Source organism: Filicampus tigris, chromosome 16 (genome assembly GCF_054856515.1).
Source record: "Filicampus tigris isolate MCC_2025a chromosome 16, RoL_Ftig_1.0, whole genome shotgun sequence".
Lineage (NCBI taxonomy): Eukaryota > Metazoa > Chordata > Actinopteri > Syngnathiformes > Syngnathidae > Filicampus > Filicampus tigris.
Window position 1 is genome coordinate 14182230 of NC_141232.1, and position 12036 is coordinate 14194265.

A 12036-nucleotide genomic window follows, 5' to 3' on the forward strand; every position below is an offset into this window, starting at 1 on the left:
AAAAAAATTAAAGAAAAGGAAAATGAAAAAGTGTGCAAAGAGACGACTATTTTCAGCATGTTTATTCCTTGTCCTCCTTATGAAAAATTGTACAGTATAGTGCAACACAGAGCGCAATTTCTTAAAAAAAAAAAAAAAAAAAAGGAAATACAATAAAATAATATACACGGATCACTGAGCATTAATTTTTTTTCCTGAGTCCAGTTCCAACATTCAAGGACACTAATCAGCTACATCCTTGGCAATATTAAGTTATTTTAAATGTCACATGTTCATATACATGCTTTCAAACAGTGAAAAGCTGTCACTGTAGCACTTCCAGACATATTGTTCATATTGCCAGTACAATAATCATTTTATGTTGTTGAACACAGTATTAGAAAAATATACCATTGCCCTGAGAGCAACATGAAATTTCACCTTATGAAACAATACACGTAAAATAATGTGTTGTGCCATTGGTCTAATGATTACTCCATTTAAAAGTGACACCTAGTCAATTTTTTTTCTTTACAATAACATTTTCTATGTGCCCTAACTAGTCTTAACACAGTATTCTGATTAATATTGCATTTGTGGAACATAAATTAAGCAGAAAATGTCACCTGTTTTTATCCATCTCAGGGGGAGGCTATTTTGTCTTGTCACATGCTGTTGACTGAAAAGGACAACACAGTGTCTAAGGGCCACGAACATATACAGGTAAAGGGTGCATTCAAATTACTCTTAACGCCTGTGCACTACTCTAAGTGTGTGTGTGTGTGTGTGTGTGTGTGTTCAGAGAGGTAGAGTGCGCTCCGCTCCCATTAATTTCCAAACACAGCCTATGTTCTAAACCAGGGGTGTGCAAACTCGGTCCTCAATCACCGGTCCTGCCTGTTTTCAATCTTTCCCTGTTGGGTGAGGGGGAGGTTACACTCTGGCCTGGTCCACAAACTACCAGTCACACTCATATTCTCATCTATAATGTGGATCCAGTAAATGGGCATTTTAAAGTCGTCATAGCCGGAGTACGAAAATGCAAACGCCACACAGGACGGACGGAGATTTGAACCCAAACCTCAGAACTGTAAGACAGATGTGTTTACCACAAATCCACCATGATGCTCTCAGTTTAAGATATTCAAAACATCTTGGGCTTTTAGTTGAGCATTTTTTTCCTTAAACCATTTCGGTTGTTTGCTTACAGTAGAACAAACTCATCCATGCTGTCACTAGTGTCGACCCTCCTGAGCTCAGTCTTTCTCTGGATATAAGTGATGTTATTGGCTGGGCTCTTGCTTTCCTCCTCCTCCACTCGACCATGACCTTCCGCAAATATAAACATGGGGTACGTCTCGGCAGAGGTGGAGACAGCCTAGGGCAGCAGTAACATATGTACCAAATTAATGGTAATGAATTATCTCGTTGGATGTAAATGTTCCACATAACCACTTACCTCATCTACAACTCTGCACAGCACATCAAAGTCCTTTTGACCTTTTGCATAGAATCCAATAGTGCAGCTGGGATCCATGCGGGAAAAAGGCATTTTCCTCGGATATTTACAGTGGAATGACTGTAACATGTAGAGATGAAATTAAAGAACATTCATTTTATCTTTTATCTTTACATACAGTACTAAGCAAAAGTCTCCAGCCACCACTAGCTTTGGCGTGTTTTTATCACAGGAATAATTTTTGACATGATTAATTGTTGAGGATATGGATCTGATGTGCAAGTACCAAAAAATATTTTTACCACTTGTCACAGTGGCAGAAAGAAGAGTAACACTATTTCTGAATACCTCTAAAGGAAAGTTGGCCTTTGTTATATCCACTGTGGGTTGACAGTAATGAGGGTCCAAGTACAACAGATGGTCATCTTCAACAAAGCAGAAAGTCATACGTAAAACAAAATTCCTACAGCTAATCTAAATAATTGCAAGACAATACATGGAACCAGACATACTGTACCTTGGAAACCAATAAAGTAGAGAGAGTGCTTTGGTTTGCCACCGATGATACCGATGCAGTATTCTAACTTCAGCATTTTCTATTAAGAAAAAGAGTGGAAAATGTTTTGTTGTTTGTAGACAACCATGAAGTAATTACGCAACCCGACTAAATATACAATAAAAACAACAAGCTACGAACTAATAGGAATGATACACTTGAGATACGACAGTGTCTTTGTCATTGTTATGGCAATGCCAGATTGCCTACTCACCAACATGCCAATAAATATCGCTAAACTCCACACCATTTAGCAGCATTATCACCTCACTACTACAAATAGTTTTGCCGCATTGTAGAATAATCCAGTATACTTACAGTGAGTGACCATGTTTTTACAAGATACAACAATCAAACAGATTTCATGAGATTGTTTTGGAGTTATGATGGCCAAGAAGTGTTTTTCATACATATATTTACTTTATGTCTTAACAAATGTGTTAGTGTCGGTAGATCTTAAACGATTCATCGAGTAATCCGAGTACGTTGGTTGAAAAAAAAATGTTCGAGGTATTTTTCTGCCTCGAGAACCCGCTTATTTACGTGATCGTCTTTTTAACAAACCAGGCTTACTCAAGTGTGTTGTTTTAAGCCGGCTAAATCGTTACTGTGATTCTGACGTCAGTCGTCTCTTTGACCAAAAACTATGGGGAGAGATTTGTTTAATCACATCTGTAAAAGTTAATCGACTCGCTGAATTTATATGAAAATATATAGTCAAAAAATGTTGCATATTAATGTTTGAAAATGCTGTACTGTTTGTTGATTGATTCAATAACATTTGTTTAAAAAATGGGGGGATTTGACTAAAATCTCACGAATGTTTGTTGAGAGGAAAATTGTGTTCTGCTATGCAATTAAAATTTAAGTATAAATAAAATTTAAGTATAAAATGTTGATTTATGTGTATCCAAAAATGAAAACCAGTTGGTCGTTCCTTATTAAAGGGGAAGTCGACCTAAAATTACAAATTATAAATGTGCGTTAGGTCGGTGGCGTAGGAACAGAACTCTGCCGTAAACTGACAACGCCCTGTATCTATTACTAGTAATTTACTTTCCCTGAGACCGAAGCAAATATACAGTGGACCTCCACATAGTTTTTCATAGAAAATGCCTACAATGGAGCTTTATCCCCACATTTTCAAGACTTTCTTTGCTTTTAAAAAAAACAATTTTTCATGGATTTTTTCCATGCAATTATAATAGGCGTCAATTATTTATAGATTTTCGCAATTAGTGGGTAAGCCCAGACCCTATCCCCCGCAAAAAGCCGGTGCCCACTGTTTATCAGACTACCTTGACACAGGTGATATAGGCAGGATTGAGTTCTTGTCCACCAAGTCGCACAGGCACCAGCAAGATGATGGCCTTACAAGGCTGAATAGATGCAGCAGAGATCCCGGAAAGACGCCGTCCACACAATTCTTTCACATCTTCTTTGTAGACTGATTAAAACAAGAGAGTTGTAAAAAGCTCACAACACAGCATACATTTTTATGTCTGTCCTGTTCTAAGTTCTACTTTTAAAGCAGAAGTGGGTGACTATGTATAAACAAATTTCAAGAATAGAATGAAGTACTAACTGGTGCAATCTTGCGCAACGTAGATGACAAGATTGGGAAGGTCAGCCGATGCTTCTGCAGCTTTCCTAAAACAAAATAACGTTCTGGGTGGTGTCATCATGTCACCACTATACTGCAAGGTATCTCGGACAGGATACACAAATTGACTATTACTGACCGCAGAATATGTGCAACAATTGACGGGCCGTACCAGTCCCCTGCTTTCTTCCCTAAGCTTTTGCCAAACTCTACCAGCTGATGTATCCCAAAAGGAGCTGAGGGGTGATCTGCAAACCATGATACAACTTTTCTGTGTGTAGACTCCATGCATCTGTCCAGTAGGGAACCTAAACTAAGCTTTCGAACACTCTTTCTGAGCCCTTTGGAATTCTGCATACACGCGGCTCTGGCTTCAGGGCGGATCTCTGGGAGATCCATATCATCTTTGAACATGTGATTGCTTACAGAACATGTCAAGCCTGGAAAAGATAAAGAAAAAAAAAAGATGGTCATGGGACCTGTATATACATGCACGGGACTTGTCGCAAAAGCAATATTTGAAACCCAAACTGTATTTCACAACAATTTAGCATGTCCATGAAGCCTCATAAAAACAGTATAGTATTGTTTACTAGGGATAGACCGATTATCGGCAAATATTGGCATCGGCCTTTTTTAAAACTCTGCTGGCCGATAATAAATCAATTTAAAACTATGGAAATCAAAACTAAGATATGTTAAAGTTTAACATTCCTGTCATTTTGGAATTTTTATTTACTGTAATAAACTACATGGAGCTCTTGTTTACGTTTTCCTTTATCCTTTTTAAGACATGCTGACAGTCCTAGGCGCTCCCTGAACCTTTTGTTAGAATTTTATAACAGAGATGTAATAATGATTTAAAAAGAAAAATCACCATTATGCAAACCTGGAACATTGTTCAATAAACATGCTTAAAGACGTTGCAACAAAGTTGAGAGTAAATTTTCTTTAGAATTTGATGCAAATAATTTCCTTTTCACTGAAAATGAATATCGGCTCCAAATATCGGTTATCGGCCTCCTTGACTACAAATAATCTGTATCGGTCCTGAAAAATGCATATCGTTCTATCTCTATTGTTTACATCCAGTGTTGTGTATTAAAATACATTTCAATTTATTGACATGCTAACATTGGTTCAACTGCTAATAATTCTACACAATTCGACTTCTTTCTAAGAAATGTTGCCAAGTCCTTGCAAGCCACTAGGATCCAAGCTCTTGAATGTATGCTTCATATTTCTCATCTTGTGCTTGTGTGTCACCTTGTGGCATCAGGTGTAAAAGTAGGCCTCGGGCTAGCAACATCTGCCCTGTACGGAGAAGACATCCCCAGCCACTGTCAGTGGTCAGAGAGCAGCCTTTCAGCTGAGGGAAACCTCGTCTGTATGTCAACCACAGGAGAGCTGCAAAGGAGCGGTGGAAACACTCGTTCTCCCCTGACATTGTAGTAAGACAAACATTTGATTATCTTGAAAAGCAATGAGGCATCATTCTTAAATTGTCTGCCTGAATTCGCGGACGCAAACTCACCTTGATCCCTGAGCTGATATGACTTTCCAAACATAATCACAGGAGAGCTCTTGTTCAAATTTGATTTCTGCTTGAAGGACCAGCCTAATTAATGAGAAACAACCTTCAAAAGACCAAATCACACAGAAACAAATACACTTGTAGTTGTAATGTAGTCTGGCAGATATGACAAACCATATTTGACACTATTCCATGCTGAGACCAACTTAGATTTGAGTTTGCCTCTTTCCTCCGTGTCTTCTCTGCACACTTCATTGCAGGGAGAAGCAGCCGAGGAAGAAGAGAGGAAGAGCCAGTCGTCCATGTATTCATCTGCAGGAGACTGGCTCTCAGAGTAAGTTGAGAAGCCACTGGGGTTCATAACCATCAGATTTGAACAAGACTGGCATTGAAGGAACACTCCTTATAGCCAGAGCAGCTATATGCAGATGAAGAACAAACATAACAAAAGAACAACTGTCAATGACCATTGAACAAGTTATTTCTCCTATCCTGATGATGTGTATTGATGCATGACATCTCGTTTGGTAGTTAAGAGAAGGAAACCATGTGACCGCACCCTGTGACTCAAGGAATTTCAGATATTTACTTCCAGCAATTAAGAGCTGCTGGTGGCATATGATTCTTCTGCCCACAGCATCAAGGATACGACGGCACAGTTGGTTAGTTAAAAAAAAAGTAGTCTGTCAGGAGAAAAATATCTATTGCGAAGTACATCATCATTGTAAATAAATTACTATGAACATATTCATAGGCAAAACAATAAAAAAATAAATAAAATGAGTTTATGCATTTTTAACGTTCTAATTATGTTCTAATTTCAGTTTTATAATATCTCTATGTGACAATCTGAAGTAGTAATAGTATATATGTAAAAGCAAAAGGCTATTGCTACCTAAAAATACCCATCCTAATCGTGAAGTACGATTGGCTATTAAATACCAACTAATTATATAGCTACTTGTTTCCAATTTTTATTTTTAATCACCGGTGCTTGCAGGTTAGTAACACAAAGTTGCGAATAAAATGCACTATATTGCTAGTAAATGACAGTGTTGTTTACCTTCTTCCAGACATGATCTTTCTGTAAAGTTCTGTTTAACCAGTGATATCAGACTGCAATTCAGAGAGCTAGTATCGATGATACTATTCAGCAAACGAAGACCATCAGCTTCTACTTCCGGGAACGAGCAAGCTCTAATATGATTGGCTGATCCTGAGCCAATGATATTCCTAAATCCTCGACCGACAAAATTGTCTTCTTGAAGAAAGCAAACGAATAAACATTTCTTCTGTTTTTATTTTTTTTCTCGCAACACAGGAATTTAAAATACACATCCTCTTGTTCATGCATAGAAATATGGGACCATACAATGGACAGACCATGAAACATGACTGGTAACTGTACATTTACTGAAATTTAATTATTCCTGTTTTAATTTAATGTTTATAGGCGTTTTAGCTTGTATTCATTTCCAAAATGTTTGCAGCAAAGTAGGAAATTGTGTCCAAAGTTCTTTTTTTACTTGGCATACACGTTCCTCTTTGTACTGAATGTCGTTGGCTAAATTAATGATATATTAATGACACCTGACCACTTCTCTTTTGTGACTAACAGTGAGTTTTTGGAACGTAAACCGGTATATTTAGATGTATGACTACGTTTAACATGGTCAATCATTAACAATAATATTATAGTAATGGTTTGCTATAAGACAATATTTGACAAAAATAAAGTGCAACTCATGACACACAAAACATTTGTTTAATGCGAAAGGAAGATATTCCACTCTGAACCCTTACACAGCACATTGGATGAAATAAAAACTCATAAGCTTTTATGGAACTTAAAAAAACATTTTTAAAAACATAAACATATTCACTGACATCAGAATTCTCAGCCAAATCAGCCTTTGTGGCAAGTCAACCACAAGATGGCAGTGTAAGGTAAGTATACAGGTGTTTTACGACGTGACACAAGAACAGATTGAAAATGTACCGGGAGATGAACATGAGGAAGTATACGTCTCTTTAAAAATCAACACAACCAAGCCCTATCTTGATACTATGAACTTTAATGTTAACATTGCACACGAGGGGTTTTAAAGGTAACGTTTTGATTTCAAGAGACCAGAGTGGAGAAACAAGCACTGCGATCGAGGACTTTATCTTGAAAGGGGGTCCTCGCTTTGCGACGGACTTCCGTTCCTAACCCAAAATGCGACACAGTTTATCACTAACCTGCGTTTGGCTACGCAAAATCATAATTTAAGTTTATATTGATATGGCAAACACATCTAGGCCATAATTAACAATAGTAACGCGCCGTTCATAACCTTGAAATGTGCTAAAGAAATTAGTTACTGTCTGAGACATCACTTCTAAATATGATTCAACCTGTACCTTTACATAAGGTTAAAATTGTATCTAAATCCCCATTAACCTGCGCAGCAAATTGCATCTGTGTCAGACGGTGCCAAATAATGAAAACTAAACGTGCACAGTTTCTTTTTACAATACCATAATAATTTCTTCAGACTTTTGTGACCCGACGCAATAATGTTTGGTTTACACTTTGCATTGAGGCAATGCATGCATTTAGATTTTTCTTCTTCTTTTTTGAATTGCAGTAATGCTGAGGAGGAGACGCTGATCGGACATTCATAGAGAGTATTTATCCTTCCCCCTTGCATAAGAGAATTATACTAATTACTAAAATGCATTGTTTTTGTGTTGCACTCAGATGACAACTGTCCAGAAGATATTACATGCAATATTTTTCATGTACTGTACATTTAGCAGACACCTGTATTTTTTAAACTGTAAACAAAAGAAATGAAACCACCACAACATTCTTCCACAATAAATTATGAAATATAAAATGTATCATATACCAGCATATGTAGAAAAACGTATGTCTTTAACCAACTTTTAAGTGTTAGTTTATGACCATTTTGTCCTCAATAACACCATTAACATACAATGAATTCACATACATTAGCAATTGCACACATCAAAAGGGACAAGTTTGAAAGCAAAATAGATTTGCTAGGCTTATTGCAACTACTTCTTTTTCACCTCTACTGGTCAACGACACAATGTAAATTTAGTAATCCTGGACACCTAAAGTGGCATTATTAGCACATTGCATAGTGTCCCTGTGCAAGTTCATCTCATACTTTATCCCACTGGAATTCAGCCCTTTAACCAATCGGAACACCAGCCAGCTCCTTTGACACCAAGTATTTTGGTATTTTGGTCCAGGCTCTACTACGCTAGCCTTTTTTTTCCCTGCTATCCTTTTTTATACAAGACTACATTTTATCACTCTGCTAACTAAACTAATCCAAACTAAGTTAAATGGAATGCGGTTTGCATGTTGAGATGGATGCAAAGTTGTTCACAGTGTTTACTACCTCATGGTCTTCAGTATTATTTTTTTCATTTTCATCTGCTTTTAAAATGTCTTTGATTTTCCATGTACAACATGCAATGTTTTTTTTTTGTTTTTTTTTTCAATATCTCTATAGCACATTGTGACAAAGACATCCACAGGCCTATAATACGCTACAGTGTGCACACATTTTCTAACAGTAGTTGATGCATCTTGGGGTTTTTTTTCTCATTATGTCAAAAATCTGAAATACAGTTTATTTCTCTTCAGGCAGTTATGTTTGACTAAAAAGGTGTTAATTTAGATGATATGTTTGGGTGCTTCTACAGTAAAAGGCAAAGCATTGGAGGGTTGGCTTCTTCCGCTTCTTTCTCACGAATGATGCTTTGAGCCCCGAGTGTTTCCTTTATCCAACTGGAGAGCACTACCAGCAGATGTTGTTTGCGCCCCACGTCGTCCAACCGCACTTGAAGCCTCCACTTTTCCCGCTGAGCTGCCTCGTTTTTCCTCGCCTGACTTATAGGTGTCTTTGACCTTGGAACAGTCTTGCGACCCCCCTTTCATGGGCCCGAGTACCGTCTTGGCGACGCTTGTGAGCTGCGTGACAAAGCTGCCTCGATCCCCGGGAGACATGGCGCGCGGCTTGCTGGAACAAGGTGAGGATGCATTAGAAGAAGGGGACATGGGGTTTTCTTCCAACACCTCCAGGTGCGCCCTGTCCTCCTTCACTCCCCGATAGCTCTTTGATGCTCTTTCTACTTTGGAGCTGACTGCTACTGGTACATTTGTTGCACTGCGGGCATGCACTGGGGTCGGAGCTGGAGGTGCAGGACCTTTAACCCTGGTCATCTCCATTTTTTTATCACAACCGCTGCTTTCTTTCTCAACGGACTCTGTGGCTTTACGAGGTTTGGATGACTCTGTAGTTGATCCTTTGCGACAGCCACCTTTGTCCGCACCTGCTACGTATTTGGTTTTGTCTTCGGCATTTCCGAAAGTTTTACTTGAAGAGACACTTTCTACTTGAGCATCCTTCTGCTTTTTCTCTTGCAATTGGAGGCACTTAGTTGTCCCTGGAGTGGAAACTTTCTCACAAGGTTTGCTCTTAGAGACAGTAACCTCAGAAGTCACAGCGTTTGCATTTTGAGGTTTGACCCCCTGTTTCGGCTTGGTCTCAGCGGTGGACGGGGCGACTACTAGAGGAGAGGTGGTCTCAATCACAGCTGAGCTCTGTAGAACCCCGGAGGTGGATAATGTTTTATTTGGGTCAACGGTGGATTCGCTTTTTGTTGTTTTGGTCTCAGTATTAGACCCAACAAGCTCAGAGGCCGTGGTTTGGGTATCTTTCTCTGTTACGGTTACTATGGTGTCACGGCTAAGTGGTGATTCCTGCCTACCCAGCCTTCTAACAGGCTTCAAACTACTGTTTTCCCCGCCCAGAGGTGGAGAAGGGGAGGAAGAGGATGAGGGAGAAGGTGGAGCAGGTCCATTCTCACCTTCCATTTCGAGCAGACTCTGTAGGCTGTGCTCACAGTGGAAGGATTCTCTTCTGTAGTCCCCGTGTGTCACCTCCAGACTGTGCTTGCGTAGGCACACGCCTCCTGTCAGAGGAGAAGGCGACGATGATGATGATGAGGAGGAAGGCAGAACAGGCGCTCCGAGCTTCTCTGCTGATTGCACTCGCTGCAGAAGGGGAGATCTGGGTGGCTCTGCACTCTTGGGACGAGGACGGGCGATGGGTGGCGACGAGTGGAGCTTGACGGGGAACATTTGCGTGGTGTTGGAGCTGCCTACTGTGTGGCCACTCAGAGGGGGAGGGGAAGATGTGGTGGGCGAGGGGGTGTGGGCTAAAGGCGATAAGGGGATGTTGCCAGCAGATTTGCAGCGAGCAGAGCGGTACTGGCGGTGAAGTTTGGGCGACAAGCCATGTAGAGAGCTGGGCCTCATGTGGTGTGATGTGGCTGGGGAGTTGGGGGTGCTCGATGCTGGGGAGCTGCTCTGCGAGGAAGTGCCTAGGGAGAGAAAGTCATATCTTAGGGACCACTAGAGACAAAAGGTATTTAAAAGGCTTTTCCAGACAAGAGTCTTTTTCCGTAACGACAGCTCACGCATGCATATGACAGTGTTTACAGTCATTTTCGTAGCATCGAGTGAACAAGGATCATTTTGAAAATGTTTATTCAATCCTTTGAAAAAGTTTGTTTTTGTACTATAGATTTTGTTGGGTATTTTGTGTGTCACAACCCCTTTTTGTAGTTTTAATGCACTGAAAATATGCACATATACCCTTTAAAAACATGCCTTTTGTTGATTTTGACTGCTAGCTGAAACTTAAGAGAAACCAGAATACAGTAATTCACAATAGCATAGGCGTTCTCCACATTTTTCCCATATTTTGAGACTCCCCTATTCAATATGGCTCGTTTGTTTAAAAGGATAGTCAACCCCCCAAATTTTCTTTTCAATAATATGTTCTATGCAGCCCCACTAGCCTACTGTTAATATGGCATTCTGATTAATATTGTGTTTGTGGAATATGAGGTAAATATATCCATCCATCATCTATACCGCTTATCCTCGCAAGGGTCGCGGGAGTAATCCACCCATCTTGGTCCAGCTCAGTGGGTGGCCATTTTGTCACTTGCTGTCAGCTGAAAATGACATCCTAGATGCTCAGGGCTCAGGTAAAAAATGATCATGGCTCAGCTTCAGAAAATAGGTGAGCCGTGATTGGTCTTCACCTCAGCCCTGAGCAACTGGCAATGTCATTTTCAGTCGACAGAAAAACATAATATTAATCAGAATGTCGTGTTTGGACTAGTGGGGCTACATAGAACATAATATTGTAAGGAACATTTTTGGGTTGGTTTCCACTTATACAGCATGGCTTGTCAAATTTCAAGGGGCTCAAGAGTTTTTTGCATGAAATCCTATTTTTAAATCTACACAAAGAGAATCTTGCATTGGAATATACAGTGCAGTAATTGTTTGCAAACAGAAAGATTAGCAATGGAAATAGCGCTCATGATTACACATACTAACCCATGTATGGAGATTCCAAAGTGGATCGAAAACTCTGAGTGGGTGAGCGGGCGCAGAAGCTGTGGGTGGGCGATCCAGGTAGACTGTCTCCAGATGATAGTGAGCGATTCAAAGAGGAGAGGCTCCGACTGGTGTGGAGCAAATTGGACTGCTTGGTGATTTTTCTGAACAGTGAGCTGCGCTTCTTACTGTAACATAACCAAATGGAATACAAGAAATGATGTGACTGCAGACAAGCTAAAAAGTGTTTGTCATTGCTTGCTTTTAATTGCATGTTTCATTAACTCACTCTTGGCCTTCTTTGGCTCCTGGCCTCTTGCTGCGTCGTGCCATTTTGCATTTATAGCTAGTTTTGCGTGCAGGTCCCACTTTTATAGAGGTGTTCTCAAAGGGAGTCGTTGTAACGGTCACTTTGTTTCCACTCTGAAGATTAAATATCACTCATGTTAATTTACATGCAAGTTATTTA

General features: G+C 39.7%; 2 protein-coding genes across 2 annotated transcripts in view; both read right to left on the reverse strand.

Annotated features, from left to right (window-relative positions):
- Positions 1-47: 47 nt before the first annotated feature.
- Positions 48-6317, reverse strand: LOC147134885 (cysteine protease atg4da-like). Its single transcript, XM_086055130.1, has 11 exons — positions 6195-6317; positions 5306-5549; positions 5132-5215; positions 4864-5037; positions 3737-4037; positions 3580-3644; positions 3293-3441; positions 1956-2034; positions 1787-1863; positions 1439-1558; positions 48-1357 (listed from the first exon to the last, which is right to left on the reverse strand). The coding sequence occupies exons 2-11, from the start codon at positions 5496-5498 to the stop codon at positions 1184-1186; spliced, it is 1416 nt and encodes a 471-aa protein (XP_085911256.1). The 5' UTR covers positions 5499-5549; positions 6195-6317; the 3' UTR covers positions 48-1183.
- Positions 6318-6877: 560 nt separating this feature from the next.
- The window catches only part of LOC147134886 (microtubule-associated serine/threonine-protein kinase 1-like), a 46193-nt gene continuing 41034 nt past the window's right edge, over positions 6878-12036 (reverse strand). The window contains 3 exon segments of the mRNA XM_086055131.1: positions 6878-10537; positions 11568-11755; positions 11857-11990. Of these exon segments, the coding sequence (XP_085911257.1) occupies positions 8898-10537; positions 11568-11755; positions 11857-11990 (1962 nt within the window). The 3' untranslated portion in view covers positions 6878-8897.

Bases quoted from the DNA above. Each gene is read 5' to 3' on its own strand.
- LOC147134885 (XM_086055130.1), bottom strand. From the start codon at position 5,498: ATGGTTATGAACCCCAGTGGCTTCTCAACTTACTCTGAGAGCCAGTCT. The intron at 3,442-3,579 runs GTTAGTACTTCA...TGTTTTAATCAG, and splicing joins CGTTGCGCAAGATTGCACCA to TCTACAAAGAAGATGTGAAA. The intron at 2,035-3,292 runs GTAGTCTGATAA...TTTTCTTAATAG, and splicing joins CCTATATCACCTGTGTCAAG to AAAATGCTGAAGTTAGAATA.